Source organism: Leptodactylus fuscus, chromosome 8 (genome assembly GCF_031893055.1).
Source record: "Leptodactylus fuscus isolate aLepFus1 chromosome 8, aLepFus1.hap2, whole genome shotgun sequence".
Classification (NCBI taxonomy): Eukaryota; Metazoa; Chordata; class Amphibia; order Anura; family Leptodactylidae; genus Leptodactylus; species Leptodactylus fuscus.
Window position 1 is genome coordinate 59,708,830 of NC_134272.1, and position 21,956 is coordinate 59,730,785.

General features: G+C 42.6%; 1 protein-coding gene across 2 annotated transcripts in view; it reads left to right on the forward strand.

Annotated features, from left to right (window-relative positions):
- Positions 1-21,956, forward strand: part of GTF3C1 (general transcription factor IIIC subunit 1) — a 45,832-nt gene that overhangs the window by 13,501 nt on the left and 10,375 nt on the right. For both annotated transcript variants that reach the window (XM_075286006.1, XM_075286007.1), the window contains exons 12-27: positions 427-580; positions 2,214-2,317; positions 3,377-3,549; positions 4,382-4,678; positions 4,846-4,991; positions 10,168-10,265; positions 10,719-10,815; positions 12,599-12,776; positions 12,858-12,987; positions 13,425-13,557; positions 13,843-13,921; positions 14,917-15,090; positions 15,345-15,502; positions 15,594-15,736; positions 17,731-17,812; positions 19,020-19,132. In XM_075286006.1, coding sequence (XP_075142107.1) covers positions 427-580; positions 2,214-2,317; positions 3,377-3,549; positions 4,382-4,678; positions 4,846-4,991; positions 10,168-10,265; positions 10,719-10,815; positions 12,599-12,776; positions 12,858-12,987; positions 13,425-13,557; positions 13,843-13,921; positions 14,917-15,090; positions 15,345-15,502; positions 15,594-15,736; positions 17,731-17,812; positions 19,020-19,132 — 2,259 coding nt within the window. The remainder of the gene's footprint in view (positions 1-426; positions 581-2,213; positions 2,318-3,376; positions 3,550-4,381; positions 4,679-4,845; positions 4,992-10,167; positions 10,266-10,718; positions 10,816-12,598; positions 12,777-12,857; positions 12,988-13,424; positions 13,558-13,842; positions 13,922-14,916; positions 15,091-15,344; positions 15,503-15,593; positions 15,737-17,730; positions 17,813-19,019; positions 19,133-21,956) is intronic.

Genomic DNA, 21,956 nt, shown 5'->3' on the forward strand with positions numbered 1-21,956 from the left:
ACAGGACCGAGCTCTGATTACTGTACAGGGACGGTAACGAGCTGTGCACCTGTGTCCGTCTGTCACATGACCGTGGAATGAATTTTATCCACTAGGAGTAAACTGTAAATGGTAGCAATGAATAAACTAACACAACCTTTCATTTTGTTTCAGGAGCAGGACCATGTTCGGCCACTTTATATTTAGTTTACTAATCCTGGACTACTAACTTGAGCTGACTATTGATAGATTTGGCAGTTACTATGATACATACTGCTTTTGTTAGAGACGGGGCACAGGTTATTTTGGGGATTGATTAGATTGTTTTCTCATTCAGTATGATTTTTGAATGTCTTATCAAATATTTCGGCCAAATTGCTTGTTACTTTGATGGTAAACCATAGTTCATGACCATGCTGGTTAACTTTGAATTTTCCTTGTCTGCAGTCTTCAGAAAATGATTTTAGAGCAAGAGAGACAGGAAGGAGTTTCTACAAAATGTTGCAAAAAATCCATCCGGAGGTTGGTCCAGAGGCTTTCTAAAGAAGGACTTGTTAGACTGTACCATACTGTGGTCGTGCAAGATGGAATCAGCAAAAAGGTGTGTTCACAATTCCCATAGTAATCTAGTCTGAGCTGAGGGTTGGTCATGAGTACAGACATATCCTAAAAATAGCTATTGTTTGGAAGTTTTATTTGGAAGCTTCATTAAACTGCGCTGTGGATCCTGGTGACACATGGGTCTGCCTCTCTCTTAGGGAATGGTTCTGTGTGTGTACCCATCCTAATTTTAACAGGCTTAACTGAGGATTTCATGAATATTAATAGATGGCTAACCCTTTTACCAAATACACAATATCTAGTAGGTGTGATCCCATACTGTCTGTTCCCCCCAAGATTTTGTAGGAGCAGACTGTCTAAATGCTGAAGCACTGCAGCAAAACCCTTTCTCCCTCCCTGCCCCCATCACCTGTCTGTCTGCCACTTCAGCATTTCCTCCACTCCTGATCAGACATCTTGGTTTATATATTTCTCTTTGCAATGGTATCCGTTCCATAATGCATCAACACGTTCAGCTACAGACTGTTCTACATCTACCTGCTGGAGGGCAGTGCAATTTCCCTTCTATGGGCTTATTTACATCTGCGCCTGGGGTCTCCGCTTTCAGGTTTCCGTTTCCTGTCCAAAATTGGGCAGGAGACGGAAACTGGCAGGCATTTTTCAAACCCGTTCATTTGAATGGGTTTAAAAGGGTCTGACCGTGAGCGCCGGTGAGCGTTTTGTGCTCTCCGCGGTGAAACCGTTTTTTCTTTTTTTAACCGGACACAAAGTCTGACATGCAGGACTTTATGTCCGGTTTTAAAAAAAACTGTTTCACTGCAGAGAGCATAAAACGCTCACCGGTGCTCATGGCCGGACACGGTCTTACAGGTTTCCGTCTTCTGCCGGCAGAAGTCAAAAACCTGAGTACGGAGACCGAACGCTGGTGTGAACCCAGCGTATGTTCTAAATAATCCAAAGAGACTAGAAATCTATAGTACCAGAGGCTGAGCTGTATGAACACCTTCATTATAACTGTGTTATCAGCGGTAGTCAGTGACAGAAGATTTTGTCTGCCCCTGTAGTGGGCCTGTGTGGAACAGTCCATCATATAGAATTTAATGGCAATCTGTCAGCAGGAAATTTGGTATGGCGCTCATGACAGTATTTGGTAGAGTTGCTTGATCCCATCTCAAGATGCTTTTCTTATTCTGCATTGCAGGTCTATTTTCTTTAAAGTCAACATTTTATTATGCAAATTAGTTGAAAGGGGCTTTAAAGGGGTTGTGCAGCTTCCAAAAATTGACTGCAAATACATCCACTGTATTGCTAAATCCTCACTGCACCCTTTGCTTGGCTTTATTTTACTTGCTGCTACTTGTATCACTGTCATTTGCATGCAGCAAATGGGCAAACAAACTATATCTCCCCATGATTTGTCTGCCTGCTCTCATTCTCTGTGTACCCCTGCCAGGGAGGGGTAGTGAGCTTGCTTCTTTAATGTGGATATGGAATTTGTTGTCATAGTTGGTATAGAAGGGAGAATCTGCAGTGTGTTACATAGTGCAGTTTATTTCTAGCTGTATACTTCATTCTAAAGAAAAAGACAATGCTTTTCTATTTGCTGATAAAAGATATTCTCTGACACATTTCATGTAATCTTTACTAAAAGTTGCTGAATATGATTTTGACAGGTGGAGTTTGTGGTGCACCCATCTATTAATCCAAATGATCCTTTAGTGAAGAGCGCCATCGAACAAATACGTTTTCGCATATCAAATTCTACTTCAGGGAATCGGTAAGTGAAAGTACAAGGAAGAAGCTTATTTAAGGCAGGATTGCTAAGTAAGAATGTATATGTTAACCACTACAGGTCTGGGCTATTTTTCCTGGTTCAGGACCAGGTACATTTTCAGCTTTTTCATGCATCCAGTTTTGAGGGCTATAATGTTTTTTTTTTTGTTTGTTTGTTTTGTTAAATAGTTTTCCCTATCTAGTCCAGCAGAATGGGAGACTGGAAATATAAAAATAAATACATTAGTTTGGCTGATAGGAAATGTATGGTCTGTAAATGACGCTGGGTTCACACCAGCACCCGATCTCCGTTTTCAGGTTTCCGCCTTCTGCCAACAGAAGACGGAAACCTGACAGACCGTGTCCGACCGTGAGCGTTTTGTGCTCTTCGTGGCGAAACAGTTTTTTTTTTTTAACCGGACACAAAGTCCTGCATGTCCGACTATGCCCAGTAAAAAAAAAAAAAAAAAAAACAGTTTTGCCGCGGTTTCAGTCTCCTGTCCAGTTTCGGGCAGGAAACGGAAACCTGCATAACTGAGACCGGGACGCAGATGTGAACGAGCCCTTACCTGTTGTTGATTATAAATCAAGTTTTTATGTTTTTGTTTTTTTTTTATATGCAGTGTCACTAGAAAACAATGCTTGTAGATTTTTTTTTCACCCTATTCATTAAACTGGACAGTAAATTGACCATTTGTGTTCTGTACAGATAACTATTCAGTAGTTATTTAATTCTCATTATGAAAGGCAGGTTTCAATTATGGCAACCCAGGATCACACCAGTCATGATAGGTAATAGTCACCGCTCACGGCTTCCCTGCCAGTGACCTTTACATAGGTCACAGCACATGCCTACAATACCCTCCTATAAAAGTTAAAAGAACACCAATAAGAAATGCAAAACTCATGGAAAGAAATATTTCCAATGTGTGTTTGGAGTGCAGCCATATCTCGTGAAAGGCTGTAAGACAACTGTCCGGAGCAGGAGCCTCCAGTAGAAGTTGGAGGAGAGCAGCAGGAAATATATTAAATATTAACTGTTTCATTTTCTGACATTGTACAGGGCTCGTTCACCTGTAGGACAGTTGGCACATGGCAGAGCAGATATGGATGATCAGTCTAAAGACAAGCTAAAAGAAAAACATGGCGCATCTCCGAGTGACACTTCGGGCCATCCACTGAAAGAAACTGACCCCATGGAGGTGACACAGTTAAAGAATTACCATCCTGTTACAGGTATGCTGTTTATGTTCTTAGCTTATGACTAAACAGTTTGTAGTTTTTCATTTTCCATTACTGTTATAACCCGGTGGAAACAGTGATAGATGTGATCAGAATTCCCAAGTAGGGTCAATACAAGGTGCCCAAATACGTTAGATTACAAAGGTACAACAGAAAAGTTAGTGGATCACCTGATGGAATGTACTGTATAATGTAATGTGTAAGGGGCAATAAAGAGCATTATCCTTTATATGGGGTGAGACTTAATGAGGTAATACTCGATTAATTGCCTCCATGTGGTATAATGAACTGTTAGTGCCCCTGAGGCTGAAAGCTGCTTCAGATCACATGACCCAGTGGTCATGACGTGGCTGGAATCCTCCCGGTCTATCAGCTGCAATAACCTGGGACACATAAGTACATTTAAAGTCCTGTTAAACCTCTTTGAGACCCCTTAGCACTATACAGGGACAGTTTTATCTTACAATACAGATGGATTATCGAGTACATTATTATCCTTCTCTGTTGTAAGAAAATGATCTCATTACATGCTATAGACTCATGTCTGTCTCTGCTGTCTCCTTCCCTACACTCTCTATAGACTTCTTTGTAAACTGATCTGTCTGTGTGAAGACAGGATCACTAAATGCAGAGAATGATGAGAACATTAATAATAATGGAAGTAGCAGGCATTTTTCTTTAATAAAGTATGTTTTAAAAGTTTACCTTTATTTGCACTATTGATATATGACAGGTACGCTTTCATGTTTTCAAATTATATTGTTAGGAGACATTTTTTTTTTTTCTTCTTTTAATGGATTGACATTTTTGTATTTTCCTTTCACAGTTCCTGGATTGGGGCGTACACTTGGGTACCTTCCAAAAATGCCACGTTTAAAAATAACCCACATGTTTCTGTGGTATATTGTATATGGTCATCCATCCCACAAAGCACAACAGCAGGACAGACTGCCTGATAACAATACAGGTAGTGAGCATGCTGCTCAATGGGAAAATACCATGCCACAAGACAGTCCTACTGAGAGCACTACAGACATGGATCCTAAAACACATCCAAGCAGTAATACTGATGAAATGGCACAGTATGTATCAGAGCAAGGATCAGAGCAAACCCCAGAGACAGGTATTGTGTAGCACTGTATTGACTGTTCTACATGTGTTCCTTTGTTCTATGACTTTGTATCGGGTCAGTGTTTGTCCCTTTTGTATACAGCACCACTGCAGCTGAATGGTAATCTGCTAGAATGCCTGATCACTATTAAATTCTATATTGTTCTGCTTCTTTTTCAGTCTATGTAAATGAAGTGTCATGGGTGAGGTGTGTGCCACCTGCTACTATACACTCTGAATATGGAACCGGCTGGGTTCTTGTCAGCGATATCCTACTATGTCTACCACTCTCCATCTTCATTCAAATAGTTCAAGTCAGCTACAAGGTAATAATAATGTATAAAGTTAATAATAATAATAATACATTTTATTTATATAGCGCCAACATATTCCGCAGCGCTGTACAATTTATAGGGTTCAGATACAGACATACATAACAAAGAACGTCATTTCACACAATGGGACTGAGGGCCCTGCTCAAAAGAGCTTACAATCTATGAGGTAGAGAGGGTGACACAAGAGGTAGCAGGGGCGGCATTGCTTATACAGTGTTCAGACAATTTTGTGCATTAGGAATTGTGATAGGCTTGTCTGAAAAGATGCGTCTTTAGTTTGCGTTTGAAACTGTAGAAGTTGGGAGTTAATCTGATTGTCCGGGGTAGAGCATTCCAGAGAAGTGGTGCAGCTCGGGAGAAGTCTTGTATACGAGCATGGGAGGTTCTGATAATAGAGGATGTAAGTGTTAGGTCATTGAGTGAGCGGAGAGCACGGGTTGGGCGGTAGACAGAGATGAGGGAAGAAATGTAGGGAGGTGCGGCATTATGGAGAGCCTTGTGGATGAGAGTAATAACTTTATATTTTATTCTATAATGAATAGGCAGCCAATGTAGCGACTGGCACAGACCGGAGGCATCGCTGTAGCGTCTAGCCTGATAGATGAGCCTGGCCGCTGCATTCAGAATAGATTGTAGAGGAGAGAGTTTAGTGAGGGGAAGACCGATTAGTAAGGAATTACAGTAGTCAAGGCGAGAATGAATCAGAGAGACAATAAGTGTCTTTAGTGTATCTCTGGTAAGGAAAGGGCGTATTCTGGAGATGTTTTTGAGGTGGAGGTGACATGAACGTGCGAGTGATTCAATATGAGGGGTGAAGGAAAGGTCTGCGTCAAATATGACCCCAAGGCAGCGGGCATGCTGCCTAGGAGTTATAGTAAGGCCTGAGACTGCAATGGATATATCAGGGACAGATCTGTTAGATGGTGGAAACAGTAGTAGTTCAGTCTTAGAGAGATTTAGTTTCAGATAGAGCGAGGACATGATATTAGAGACAGCAGAGAGACAGTCACTGGTGTTCTGAATGAGTGCAGGGGTGATGTCACGGGAAGATGTGTATAATTGGGTGTCATCAGCATAAAGATGGTACCTGAAGCCAAATCTGGCGATGGTTTGTCCAATGGGGGCTGTGTAGAGAGAAAAGAGCAGGGGGCCGAGGACCGAGCCCTGAGGAACCCCAACAGCAAGGGAAAGAGGGGAGGAAACAGAGCCCGCAAATGATACACTGAAAGTGCGGCCTGAGAGATAAGAGGAGAACCAGGAGAGCGCAGTGTCATTGAGGCCAACTGAGCGGAGCATAGTGAGGAGAAGTTGATGGTCAACAGTGTCAAAAGCTGCAGAGAGGTCCAGAAGAATAAGAAGAGAGAAGTCACCATTGGATTTAGCCTTTAGTAGATCATTAGAGACTTTTGTGAGAGCTGTTTCAGTAGAGTGCAGAGCGCGGAAACCAGATTGTAAGGGGTCAAGCAGAGAGTTAGCAGAGAGATAACGGATTAACCGAGAATAAACCAGGCGTTCCAAAAGTTTAGAGATGAAGGGGAGGTTAGAGACGGGTCGATAGTTAGCAGCACAGGATGGGTCCAGGGAGGGTTTTTTCAGTAGCGGGATTATAACAGCATGCTTGAAGGAGGATGGGAAGATTCCAGAAGAGAGAGAGAGGTTAAATATTTTAGTAAGGTAAGTAGTGACAGCAGGGGACAGAGATTGGAGAAGGTGTGAGGGGAAGGGGTCACTACTGCAGGTTGTGGGGCGAGATGAAGAAAGTAGCTGGGAAACTTCCTCTTCTGTGACAGGTTCAAAAGATGAGAATGGACAGTCTGAAGTGCGGCTGGTGAGGGGATCAGTACTATCGTAGGTGTGGGAGTCAATGCCACCTGGGGCTTGGGCAGTAATTTCCTGATGGATCTTATCAATTTTATCATGGAAATACATGGCCAGGTCATCAGCACTAAGGTCTGTGAATGGCGTCTGCACCTTGGGTGTGAGTAAGGAGTGAAAGGTTTCAAAAAGCCTTTTAGGGTTGCTGGAGAGAGAAGAGATGAGGGCGGTGAAATAGTCTTGTTTGGCAAGGTAAAGGGCAGAGCTATATGTTTTAAGCATAAACTTGAAGTGGAGGAAATCTGCAGGTGAGCGTGATTTTCTCCATAGACGTTCGGCACACCTAGAGCAGCGCTGAAGAAATCGTGTCTGTGGCGTGTGCCAGGGCTGATGCCTCCTATGTGGGACTTTACGAGTGGAGGGGGGAGCAACCTCATCCAATGCATTTTTGAGGGTATCATTATAGTGACTGGTGGCCAGATTGGGACAGGAGATTGAAGAGATGGGGGACAGGGAGGACTGTAGAGTATCTGAGAGGTGCTGGGTGTCAATAGCACGCAAGTTCCTATATGTGTGATGGATAGGGGCGTCTTGTGAAGGGGAGAGAGCACTGATGGTGAGAGATAGAAGATTGTGGTCAGAAAGCGGCAGAGAAGAGTTAGAAAATTTAGAGACTGTGAGGAGTCGATGGAAGACTAGATCAATCGTGTTACCGTCTATATGTGTGGCGGAAGAAGAACATTGTGAGAGACCAAGAGAAGTGGTTAATGAGAGAAACTGTGAGGCAGCCGGGGAGTGAGGGGGGGCAATAGGGATGTTAAAGTCACCCATGATGAGGGTAGGAATGTCACTGGATAAAAAGTGGGGAAGCCAAGAAGCAAAGTGGTCCAAAAATTGGTAGGGTGAGCCAGGTGGGCGGTAGATCACAGCTACACGTAAGGAGAGTGGCCGGAAAAGTCTGATAGCATGGACTTCAAATGAGGAGAATGTGAGTGAGGGGACCGGGGGAATGGACTGAAAAATGCACTGTGGGGACAGGAGTAAGCCTACCCCACCACCCTGCCTGTTGTCAGGCCTAGAGGTATGTGAGAATTGTAGGCCACCATGACACAGAGCAGCAGGGGAGGCAGTGTCTGCCTGCTGGATCCAAGTTTCAGTAAAGGCGAGCAGGCCGAGGGATTTACTAAGGAATAAGTCATTAATATATTCTAGTTTGTTACACACTGAGCGGGCGTTCCAGAGAGAGCAGTTAAAGGAGACAGGGGAGAGATGAGGGGAAGGAACACGGTAAATATTGATGAGGTTTGTAGGCCTTCTATGTGTGCAGGAAGAAGAGTTAGTGAAGGAAGGAGGGCCGGGGTTAGGAGAGATGTCCCCAGCAGCGAGGAGGAGTAACATGGACAGAGACAGAAGGTGGTTCAGTGATTTATGTGGGCGCTTCTGTTTGGTGTCACTGCTAAAAGAAATAAAAGAAATAAGTTCTATATAATAAATCAGAAGGCCGTGATAAGCTGTACTCCTGATGAAGACAGATTTTCTGATGGACATGAGAGTCTACAGTATCTCCTACTTTCAGAACTAAGGCTACATTATTTTCACACAACCAGAATTACAACTGTAATGCGGCCACATTTTTATGTTCATGTTTTGATCACAATCTCTTTCAGTATAGAAACAAATGCTGATCTAAGGCTTGATTCACATCTGCGAATGGGGTTTCCGTTCAAGGGGTTCATTTGGGGACCCCCGAGCGGAAGCCTAATGCACATAAAAAAAGTGTTTATCTTAGGAAACCCACAGACCCTATAGACTATACTGAGGTTTGTGTGGTTTCCGCTCGATTTACACACAAAAAATGTGGAGAGAATGGTCCTGCTTGCAGCGTTGTAGTCTCCGCAATTTTCATGGAGAGAGGAGAAAGGAATCCCTGAACGCAAATGCGAACCGAGCCTAAGGTTGATTCTTGATATCCACAGTTGGCCAGAATTTTGCAGCTGTAAAACAAGCCCTAAAATGCTACCATGTTACAACTTATCAAACTGATCCTTTAGTATTCACAAAGTAATGTTTGAACATCTTAATGTATTTATTGTCAGGTGCACATCAGTAAAGCTATGTGGACCAAACTATTAGACTTACAGGTTATGTCATTTAGTTCTGAGCTTAGTCAGAACCTACAATTTTACTGCTGCAGAGACATACTGAATATGGCAAGTCATTAAAGGGACATTCCCAACTCCACAGGATATAACAATAGTCTTATAGATGCAGGGTCTGGGGGCACCCCTTAAAAGGGTATTCCCAACTGGCTTGTTCAGCAACCTGCATGCGGTATGCTTTGTTCACTTCCTGGTTTTCTTGGTACACTGGTGGGCGGGGTTTCACTTGCTATCTCCCAGGCAAAGCTCTGCTATCTCTCTTCATAGCAGGACATGTTTGCAGTAAGTAATGAGGGATGGTTGTAAATAAATTAGCACAATATCACTGGAAGATGCACAATATGAAACTGATGTAGCAGATCCCAGAGCCCTGGGTCCCCCCCCCCCTCTTCTCTTTCTGCTACCCCCCCCCCCTTTTTTTTTTTTCTTTTCCCCTTCCTCACTGGTTCTCCATATTATGGTTGTATTATAATTGCTGTGTTTTGTCTTGTTTTGATTTTCCCCTGGCTATTTCCCTTATTATTCCCGTTCATACTGGTCATGCTTTCATCTGTCCCGAGTCTGGCTGGGTTGGTCCTTCAACCTTGCCCTGCCTCTTTGTTGTATTTGTTTTTGTTTATATTTAAATAAAGAATTCATAAAAAAAATAAAAAGCAACTGATGTAGCAGAGCTGGATTTGAGTCAGCTTGCAATAAATTCCGTTTTAGGTCTGTATTTATATACAGAGGTAACTGACTCCCTATCTCAAAATTCAATTAACCGACTGATAACTGGAAGAGCAGAAGATAAAGAGCTCAGAAATACAAGATGCTCCCCCACTCAGCTACTCCTTCCTCCCTGAGAGCAGGGAGCTACTTCACTTGTGTTGCTAAGGAGATAAGCTCATCCCAGGCCCATGGTTATGGAAACGCAGTGTAAACAATGAAGTGAAGCAGTTTTGATAAAGCAATGTATTTAGGGAAAGTCTCAAATCCACATAAACCAGCAGTATAGATAGGATGCTTGTGATGGGACAACCCCTTTAAATCAATGGAGTTATGGCACATGTTTGTAAATCTTAATTTATATTTCAGTTTCTGCACTACTATAGCATAGAATATTGTTTTGCTAACTTTATATAGGTTTTTTTCCCCCTATTGTTGCGCATATTTGTCTGAGGTTAACCAAAACATAATTTATCTATTTTTTTCAGGTTGAAAATCTTGAGGACTATTTAAATGATCCAGTCAAAAAACACACATTAATTCGATATTTGCCCAGATCAATACGACAGCAGCTGCTGTATAAAAGGTGTGTGCTAATATCTGTTTGATGGTTTCTACCTTTTAGCACCAGAAGAATTAAAGGGGCTCTATCATTGGGAAAAGTAATTTTTAACTAAAATATATTTGCATAGCCTTTAGAAAGGCTATTCCACACATACCTTTTGTATTGTTAATCCCCTCAGTAGTTTTTTGAATGGGCCCGCTTTTATTCATATGCTGATTAGCCTCCAGCAAGCTCCGGAAGTTCTCAGCAAGCACTGTCTGCTATGTGTACAGCACAGGCTGCTGCTGACTCTTTTCCCTGCTCTCACACACACACAGCAGAGAGAGGAGAGAGACGGTGTTCGCTGAGAACTTCCGGTGCTCACTGGTGTCTAAATAGCATATGAGTCATAAAAACTAAAATACACAATGTAAAGAAATGAGCCTGTTTTGTCTTCCTACCTTTTTTATCGCTGTCACTTTTTTTTTTTTCCAGGAGATATGTCTTCTCAGTTTTTCAAGGTTTGCAAAAATTAAACTGCATGGGTTTACTACAATTTGGCCCAACTGAAAAATTTCAAGACAAAGATCAGGTATGGTAACATTGCTGTCTAATGCTTATGCATAGATCTCGAGCAATCCCATTACAGTTTTTGAGAGAATATTCCTTAACACAGAAAACTAGAGCTGAAAGTAATTCTGGTGGTGACAAGTGTAAAGACTAAACGGGGCAGCATGGTGGCTCAGTGGTTAGCACTGCAGCCTTGCAGCGCTGGAGTCCTGGGTTCGAATCCCACCAGGAACAACATCTGCAAGGAGTTTGTATGTTCTCCCTGTGTTTGCATGGATTTCCTCCCATACTACAAAAGACATACTGATAGGGAAAAAAAAAGTACATTGTGTGCCCTATGTGGGGCTGACAATCTACATAAAAATACAGCGCTACCAACAATACACCTCACACACATATATATAAATAATTGTTTGGAATAGCACCGCCCGGACCTCAGTCTGTGGGTGTGTCTAATCCACGCCAAAACATAAACATCGTCATGGTTTAAAAAACCCTACAAACATCATCAAAACATATAAGGGTACTCATAGTATTAAATGAATTCCAAGTAACGAAGATTACCTTAGATGCTTGTTGTTAGGGGACTCACCTGAGATTCATGCTGTCCTCAGCGCTTCGGGCACTCTCATGCGTTTGTGTGCTTGTAATTTCCTGCGTGCACGACAGGCAAACTAAGTGTTTATCTTCATCCATAGGAAAAAAAAATGCTGGAAGGAAGGGGGAACCACTACCTTTTCCCATACTCTTCCCTCCTAGCAATGGCAAGAGGATCTAAAAGACAGAAATAAAAAAAAAAAAAAAATATGATGTTAAACTAGACGGCCTACTGATACATCTGATTTATCAATCAGCATTACTTTGATAAATCACTATTAGTAAGTCACTACGACAGTATTAGTAAATCTGCCCCACTGTTTTAAGGGATACTATCATTAGAATCCCTTTTTTTCTATCTAACATGTAGGAATAGCCTTAAGAAAGGCTATTCTTCTCCTACATTTAGATGTCTTCTCCACGCCGCCGCTCCGCAGATATTCCGTTTTCCGTCTTTATGCAAATGAGTTCTCTTGCAGCACTGGGGTGGTCCTCAGTGCTCAAACAGCACTGAGGGAGTTCCCAATGCTGCGAGAGAGCTCTCCAGTGCCACCTACATCTTCTTCAGGAACCAGCCTCTACGCGTCTTCCAGCCTGGCTTTCAATCTTCTACGCATGCGCGAGCTCTTGTAGTAAGTGGCCACAAAAAAATGGCAGAGCCGATTGCGCATGCGTAGAAGATTGAAAGCCAAGCCTGGAAGACGACGCGTAGAGGCCAGTTCCTGAAGAAGATGGAGGCGGTGCTGGAGAGTTCTCTCGCAGTACTGGGGATGCCTCATTTACGTAAAGACGGAAAACAGAATATCTACTGAATGACGGCGCAGAGAAGACACTTAAAGGTAGGAGAAGAATAGCCTTTCTTAAGGCTATTCCTACGTGTTAGGGAGAAAAAAAGGAATTCTAATGATAGGATCCCTTTTAAAGACTAGAAGTATCTTGTCAATGTATAAATTGACAATTGGTGGTTCCCATTCTGTCTCTTGTGGGGTCAGGTCCCTATACACTGTCCAATCTGTTCTCCCAGTATCAGACTGTGTAATGACTTAACCTTTTGGATAAGGGGAACGTTATCAGATTACAGTATTAACTGGGGCTGAAACCAGTAAAGGATTGTAGACTGTGGAGTTCTTCACTCTGTGTAGGGTTTGATGGAGGGTGTCACAGAATTGTAGTTTCATGCTGTTTTTCTTTCCTTCTCTCTCTCTAAGGTATTTCTGTTTGTGAGGAAAAATGCAACCATTGTTGATACGACGACTTGTGACCCCCACTACAATATTGCACAAGCAAGTCATCCTTTTGAGAGGCGCTCCTATACTTTAGAAAGTTTTCAAGATGTGGAGAATTTTTGGTTTGATTTGCAGTTTGTATGTCTGAATACCCCTTTAGGTAAGCCATGTTCACAATGTCCTAGATCTCTAGAAGTGTTACTCTGTGTTTGTAATGGAATTTTAACAAATTTGGTTTTAGGTGTTGTCCGTTGTCCTCGTGGAAAGAAAGCAAATTCCCAAGATGAAAGCATGTTGGGACAGGAGATGGAGGCAGAGCAGGAAGACAGGCAGAATCTGGAGCGGAAGTGTAACATTCTGGAGTGTATACCGTATGTTCTCCTCCATGTGTACCCAGTGTTTTAGAAGTATATCGAATTGGTCAATAGTACATGTGAACATATTAAACATTGTAATGTACCCACCTAGCATTTTCCCACCCAGCAGCTTGTACTTCCATACTTGCAGATTTTCTTAGATTGATTTTGGGATTTCTGAACAATCTATAGGTAGTAATCCTTGTAGGCCGGGAGCATGGTAGTCACTCTGCCTCAGCCTTAGCAAGACGTGTGCTGTGAGAGGGGAGAGGGAGCAGCTGATTTTTGATTGGGCACAGCAATATGTCCTTATTTTCTACACCAGTATGACACACCATTCTTGTGCACAGTATAGCAAGGAAATTAACATGAGCACAAATCTAATTTTTTTTTTTTTTTCCCAACAAAAACAGTATATGATGTGTTTATAATACAAGTCTTTTTCATCATAGGGGCAGCAGGGAAGTGGTGGATGACGGGACAATTCCTGGAGATGGATTGGGAGCTGGAGGTCTCGACTCGAGTTTTTACAGCCATCTGAAGCGAAATTGGATTTGGATCAGCTACATTATTAACACTAAGAGGGTTGGTTTCATGCACTTACAGTCTTTGTTGGCACAAATGTTTATTTAAGGGGTTATGCGGGAAACTGTAGCACGTCAGGAGAGAGGCCAAAATACAAGACTTCCAGACAGTTCTATGAAAAGTTCAGTACTAGTGTGATGGGATGGAGGAGCAAATATCAATGTGGGACCCTCTGCATGTAATACAGTACTGGAAGTTTTAGTTCCCCGGATAATCCCTTTAATACCTTTTGCATATATTATATACTCAGTTTTATTAATACAGTAATTTTGGTTCTCTTTGCAGAATACATCTACACAAGATGGTCTTACTTTGAGACTTCAGACCTTCCTGAACAAGCATAATCTACCCCTGGGCTCAAGAGGTAAATGCTTCAGCGTGGTTTCCCTAGAAACGTTTCGGCTTTAGCATGATAAATACATAAGACATGCACCGTCCCTCCCCTTCCTTTGTAATCTTTTATGTAAAATAAATAGATTTGTTGTATTACATTAGTTACAGTGAAGTTCAGCACAATCACATGTAGCCGATGGAAGCTGTAACTTCTCTCAAGTCCCGCTTGTATCTTCTACCAAAGCTAGCAAGTTAGGAATAAGAAGGCAGGACATGGCAGTCTTAAAAGCAGTGTCCTTAAGTACTGTTTGCTAATTGGAGAGAAGGAGCCTTTAAATTAAGAGGAGGCGGGAGGAGACTGTTAATTGATTTATTGTCTCATTTTGTGCAGTGGTAGTGGAGTCTTATCTGAACAGTGTCAGATGTTACATATTGATTAATTACCCTTATGATAATGATTAGAGATGAGCGAACACTGTTCGGATCAGCCAATCCGAACAGCACGCACCCATAGAAATGTATGGAAGCACCTGGCACGTACGCTTTGCCGGCGGCCAGTCACTTAACCCCCCGTGTGCCAGCCGCTTCCATTCATTTCTATGGGAGCGTGCTGTTCGGAACGGCTGTTCCGAACAGTGTTTGCTCATCTCTAATAATGATATGTGAATGCTGGGGGGTCCACCACCTTGGATCCATGCAGATCAGCTGTTTTAAGGGACTGCAGCATTCAAGTAGTCATTGATTAAAAGATTAAATAAAAGATTATTTATCTTAGATTATTCATGTGTTATATAGCGGTTATAAGCAGGGCTGTGGAGGTAGAATCAGGAAAAAGGTCACCAATTCACTTCCAAACATAAATCACTAGTTTTTTTTTTGCGTTCGAGGAGCTTTCCTGCTTCTTTCTGTCTGTCAGCTGTTATGAGGAGTCAGAGCAGGGGTTGCTGGTTCGGCCTACTGACGCCACAGTCCTGGTTACAAGATTTGGGCTTCTTACATAATTTTCTTTGTCATTATGGGTTTTAGGTGACCAAAAGAAATTCTTTGGAGATGTATCTATGTCAGAAACTGGAGAACTTATTCAATTGGTGAAAGAAGCCACGGCAAACCGTAACAAGCGAGTTCATGGAGGGAGATGCCAAAAGCGAAAAAGGCAAAAGAAAGAAACTGAGAAAAAGCCGAAAGCAAAGAAGTTAAAGAGTGAGTATGGTTAAAGATAAACTACGACCAAAGTAATGTGTCGCATATGTTCCTTTTAAGACATTTTCTTCCCTGATCTCTCTCACTGCTCTATATATCATGCTGGGGCCGCTGCTCAGTAAGGCTACGGTCACACCTGCGTTCGGAGACCATTCGGGGATTCTGTTCCCTATTTCTCTTGAAAAATGCAGAGAATGATACTGTGTGATGTAGTGGCATGAAATGTATTTCTTATGTCTCCCATATTTTATCAGAGGATAGAAATGAAGATAAAATCAAGAGAAGCCGATACCACGATGAGGCAGACCAGAGTGCGCTACAAAGAATGACCCGCCTGCGAGTGGCCTGGACGTCACAAGAAGATGGCTTACTAATGCTCTGTCGAATAGCCAGCAATATCCTAAACAGGAAGGTAATACTTCACACGCACAGCAGTATTATACGTGTGACTGCACAAGGCAATAGAGAAATAACATGGTCTGATATATTTTATCATTACATAGGTGAAAAGACCTTTTGTTCCTTGGCAAGTTGTGAGAGATATCATGCATGCCAGCATGGACGAGTCACTCGACAAGACCTCACACTCCATCGGAAGGAGAGCTCGCTACATAATCAAAAACCCACAGACATATCTGAACTACAAGTAGGTTATGGAAGATTTTATTACTATCTCTGTCATATCCAAACTAACGGGTCCTGTTAACTTTCTAACACTGTATATTAACCTTGTTTATTGTTCACATGACCTGTTCGCAGGTAATTCTCATTCGAGTGAATAGGGCTGAGCTGCAATACCTTGCACAGCTGCTGTAAAATGTATGGTGCTGGGCTTGGTTTTGTTTGATGAGGCCACAGCGCTCCCCCAAAAACAGTGGTCTCTTCTGATCTTCAGTTGATGATATTCTAAGGATAGGTCATCAATTGATAAGCCTAGAAAGAATCCATAAACAATTGTTATATTTGCCAAAGAATAAAGGGATAGTACTTGGGATCATAGTAAAACTCCAAAATCTCATGTATGTTTATATCTACACTGTATGCCACTAACTGAAAGCAGCCTGTATGAACTATATCTCCTTTCCCTCCCAGGGAATTAAAGGGATCCTATCATTAGATAGAGGGGATGGAGGGGGCTCTCTGCCACAGACAAGTAATGGAGCTGCCTGCTCTTAGGGAGGGGGGAGCTGAGCCTGTATTTCTGAGCTGTTTGTGTCTCTGCCACAGACAAGTAACGGAGCTCCTGCTCTCAGATAGGAGAGGGGGGAGGTGAGAGCTCTGGTATTTCTGAGCTCTTATCTCCGGCTCTTCCAGTTATCAGTCGGTTTAATTGAATAATTGAATATGGCTGATAAGGGACTCGTTACCTCTATGTATTACAAACGGACTCAAATTCAGCTCTGCTACATCAGCTTCTACATCAGCTTCATACTGTGGTAATTCATTTACAACCAATTCCTCATTACTGACTGCAAACATACTGCTATGGAGGGACCTAGCAGAGCAAGAGAAACCCTGCCCAGCAATGTACCGAGAAAACCAGGAAGGGAACAGAGCACACAGCATGCAAGTTGCTGAGCAAGCCAGTTGGTAATACCCCTTTTAAGAAAGGCTATTCGTCTCCTACCTTTAGATGTCTTCTCCGCGCTGCCGTTCGGTATATAATCCGGTTTTCGTCAGTATGCAAATTAGCTCCCTCGCAGCATTGTGGGCGGGCCCCATCGCTCAAACAGCACTGGGGGCGTCCCCATTGTTGCGAGAGAGCTCTCCAGCGCCGCCTCCATCTTCTTCAGGAACGGGTCTTTTTCGCATCTTTTTCCGGTGGTAGCTTCAAACTTCTAGGCCTAAGGCAAAGCCGACTGCACATGCCTGGCGGCCTCAAGAAAATGGACATTTTCTTGTGGATGGCAGGCATGCAAAGTCGGCTTTGCCCGAGGTCTAGAAGTTTGAAGGCACCGCCAGAAGAAGACGCGAAGAAGACCCATTCCTGAAGAAGATGGAGGCGGCACTGGAGAGTTCTCTCGCAGCATTGGGGACGCCCCCAGTGCTGTTTGAGCACTGGGCCCTGCCCCCAGTGCTGCGAGAGAGCTCATTTGCATACTGACAAAAAAATGGATTATATACCAAACGGCGGCCTGGAGAAGAATAGCCTTTCTTAAGGCTATTCCTACATATTAGGGACAAAAAGTTTACTTTTAATGATAGGATCCCTTTAAAGGCAGAGCTAGTCACTGCTAAAAGAGCATAAGTATTAGTCTTTGGTAAATTCTATGTAGAGTTCAGGTAGCACATTTAATGCATTGTTAAGTCTCCATAGCATTGATAAAATGGACATTCTTTTATATGTTGCATATCGTTCACTTAGGATACATTAGTGACAAAAGTACCCAGTTTTCATTTATGATATGTAATAAGCCATGTGGAAGTCTGTAAGCTCTATTGTTACATTGTAGTTACATTGTTTAAAGCCTTTCTGCTTCCTAGAAACAGTCAGTAAGCTGACTAGCTGCCCATACTAGGAATTTTTATTTTATATAGCAAGACAGATTGCAATAGATATATGGAATAACTATATGTTATGTATATAATGTAACTTCTTGATGTCAAAGCCATCTTTTATCCTACATGTCATTGTTCTAGGGTGTGCTTGGCAGAAGTGTACCAGGATAAAGGACTTTGTGAAGAATTTATGAACAGGAAGGAAAATTATGATGACCCCAAGGTTCGATTTATGTGCCATGTACCTAATGGTGCTTATCCTGGTTATTGTCTGTGTTTTTCTTCCACCAGGAGGCTTAATCTGTATTAAAATGTATTGTTATATTTAAGTGATTGTTATTTTGTGTGGGAAGAATATGCAAATCTGTCTTCCATGATGTAATTAGGAAGACAGTGCCTCAGTCATGCAGCCCAATAGAGGGCACTCCCTTTAACATCATGCCCGACCTTCCCAGAGGCCTTTGCTGCAATGCAATGATGTGGGATTTTACCAAGTACAGTCTCTCAGCCGAGGACAGCTGTTTTGATCTGATTGGATCTCTTCAGCCCAGCGCAGAGAAGACTGACTTGGCAGAGGTGAGAGGCTTCTAGACAGGGTTAAGGTCGGGCATGATGTTAAAGTGAGCGCTCTCTATTGGGCTGCATGACTGAGTCGCTGTCTTCCTAATTACATCCCATGTTCCTTTGCACAGTGGAGTGCAAAATGGCTTAATAAGACTCCACAAACCTAAATGGTGGTCTCTCCCTAAGGAGTGACGATATCCCCTTAACCCTGTTATTTTATGCTAAGTGATGACATAGCAGTAAGATCCTCACCTCTCCTGAGGATAAAGAGGGGAGCATATTACTCATTTGAAGGGGTTGTCCATGATATACAGTTTTGCACAAGGAGGCCTGGTAAGGTGTAAAAAAAAACAAGAGAAAACATACTCTGCTGTCCCTGGTGCTGCAGTGTTCCCTGTCGCTATCCAGTGGTGGCCCAGAGCGTCTTCCGGTGCAAGTCCAATCAGTGGCCTAAAAAAGGAACCAGGACATCACTTGTGTACTTACATATGTGGACTGTGGTGGGAGACACCAGAGCAACAGGGACAGGTGAGTATGTTATTTTTTGTTTTTTTGGTTTTTTTACACTTCATGTGCAAAACTGTATATCCTGGACACTCCCTTTAGGATGTGGCTCTTTCAATGTTTTTCCCTGCACAGCGGCGCAGCCTGGCCACCCAGCTATGCAGGAAACACTAGTATAGCCCTATTTACTTCAATCACTTTAGTGTATGCCACATCCCCCTACCCAGGAGGTGACAAGGTGCTGCTGCCCAGGTAATGACTATGAAGTCAAATTCTGCAAACGGAGAGCACACTGTGCAAAAATGTTCAGTACTTATCACGCCTTTATTAGTTAATTCAGGTGATTTTTATCTTTTGCAAAGGTTTGTGCCGCCGAGTTTAAAGAGTTTGTGGACAGGCTGAAGTTGAAGTTCAGCTCGGCTCTGGGTGACCCTACACATGAGGTTCCAGACACTGTCGATGAGCTGTTTAACAGGTAGGAATTGCAGATTACTGTTCTATTCCCCACCTCCTCGTTGTGTACTTACATTGTATGAGCAGAGTACTGCACCTGTCCTCACCCATAGCCTCATATCACTATTGTCTTTGTAGAAAGTATGGGTATCATCAGAGGAAGGAGTCCATTTCAGTATTCATCTACAGAGTGTCCTTGGCCCTGAGATGTTAGTGAGCACACATCCATGATATTGTGCTTTATAGTGTACAGATGGTTGTAACACCTGCAGATGATAGCTCTATGGTAGGCTATTCAGTTCTGAGCTGGTGTATAATTTATGTTTATATTCTTATTCCACATTGCATATAGTGCTGTGAACTCTGTATAATGCAGAACATTCAGCTTTTATAAAAGCGTTTTAATTTTATTTCCTATAGTTTACAGAGTAGCAACATATTGATGCAGATTCTACATTTCACTTTTTATAGCCTTTATGATAGACAGCAAAAGTACAGATCTATACATATTACATTGTGCCTGCATTGATCAGATGGTGTATAAAATAGTGTAGAAATACATATAATTAAAAATGAGTTTCAAAGTGTTAAAGGTTCTGTTCACATTGGTGCTGAAGACTTCATTATACTGTATATGATGGGAAAAATTGTGTAGCATGCACTCAAAAAATTGGGTGCTGTTGGTGCCCATTGTATGACAGAGCTGGCACTCCATTGTGGTATCTCTCTATAATGGGACCATGACCCTGATGTGAACAGTGCTTCATTTATAGTAAAATTATATGGGTAAGGAATACAATTATGACCTCAATGGTGAAATAGAAAAAAATTGCTCCTAGCGCCACCTATTGGAAAGTAGCACCCTATAGATCAGAGGTTCTCAAACTTATTTTGTCTACCGCCCACTTCGAGAATTAATTATTTTCTAGCGCCCCTCAAATTTTTTTACTTTACTACATCTTAAGAATCACTATCGCAGTCATTATGTTAATATTGGAGCTTACCGCCATCTATGGTACAGTTTGACAACTTTTGGACAGGAAATAGTTACTGTCTAGTCCCCTAGATGGCGTTACACGAGGAAACGCGTGTTAAGCGTAAAGGAGCGGTAAAGTTTGTGTTAAAAGCAAAAAAACAATTTTAAAGGGGTAGCCTCATGAAGCTTGATCTGCCTTCTAAGCTGCCTAAAAATCTTCTTTCTTCCTGTTTGCTCGCGTCAATTAGCCCCGCCCCCAAATTAGCGTGTAGCTCCGCTCACCACATAGCGTGATCCTATGGGATGACTGAAGGGCCTGTGATGTCATCAAAAGGTCCTGTAGACTTGGATTTACCTTGTACGGAGTTTCCTAAAGGACCTGGCTCCTCTGCCCACTAGCAGCCTGCTCTATATAATAAAGCTTTATCCTAGTGAACAGAGAGACCAGGTCCTTTAGCCCAGTAGGATTTAGACTGCTTTATATAAGAAAGCAGCACTTATTCCACAACCCCCCCCCTCTATCTCACAGCAGGGAGCTAGGTGATGTGTATGTGATGTGTATGTGTGGTGCAGACACAGGCTGGCTCCGTACACTCAGCCCCCCCCTCTCTCCCCCCACACAGCAGGGAGCTATGTCATGTGGCTCCCTCAGCAATGAGCAGGGGGCCAGGTGCTAGTGTCCATAATGAAGTGAATAAAGTAAGATAGTGGACAAACAAAGCAGTTTTGCTGAAGCAGTGTATTTAGGAAAAGTCTTAAATCCACATTAACAAGCAGTATAGATGGAATCATTGTTATGATACCACCCCTTTAAATTAGTCATCGCCCCCCTAAACTGCTTCAACGCCCCCCCAATCTTCTCTGTGCCCTTTACTGCCCCCCTATAGGCCTCCAGCGCCCACAAGAGGGCGTTATCGCCCACTTTGAGAAAGACTGCTATAGATTATGCCGTTAGGTTTCTTTGAAAACCGGGTACTAATCTGGGAATAATGACCAGGCAAGTAAGACTCCTCCAGAAGGAAGAGATTCCCATGTACAGACAGCTGTTCAAGGTTTTTGGCTCTCATCATTGCAGAGTAGGGTTACACTACACTACACTGCACTAGCACCACTTTTTGGAAGGAGATCAATGCCTGAGTCTCCTGAAACCTAGTGGTGTGATCTAGGTTTAAAGCCAAACTAAAATAGCATCTCTAAAAAAAAAAAGAATAACCCATCTGCAGGCACCTGTTTCAGGGTTATTGTGCAAAGCTTGGCACTGGCTGGGTGTCAGGTCACAGATGTGGGTCAGAAGGGGTACTGAACCGTTCCTAAAATCCTTAGCAGGGCATGTATGGTCTATAAGACTCAACAAACATCACAAGGTGGCCTGAAAAGGCAGTCTGCTTAAAGAAGACCTTTCACCTCCCCCAACAAGTCCAGCTTTTTACCTAATTTAATAGGTGCCACACCACTGATTCTGGTAAGTTGAAAAAAAATTTCCCTAGTTCCCACCGTTCCTTAGCAATCAATGCTGTTATCTTTGGTGTCTGAAATACTATTTTGGCTCTGTACTGTCAGGAGGAGGGCAGTATTAAGCAGGAGCAGACAAAGGGTATGATTCGGACCTCCGACACTGGTTGTCCCTAATCTGAATCACACCCCCTGCCTGACACCGTACAGTAAAGAGCTTATATGTAACATCAGGCACCAAAATTACCTGTGCTTGTTGCTCAGGAACGGTGGGGGCTAGAGAGAAATTTCCAACTGTTCTGGAGTCAGTGGTGTGGGGCCTATTAGCAAATTATAAGAACTTGAATAGGTGGAGGTGGTGAAAGGGCCTCTTTAAGGACAAATAGTTCCCCTTTTGACTTGTAAATGATCACTAGTT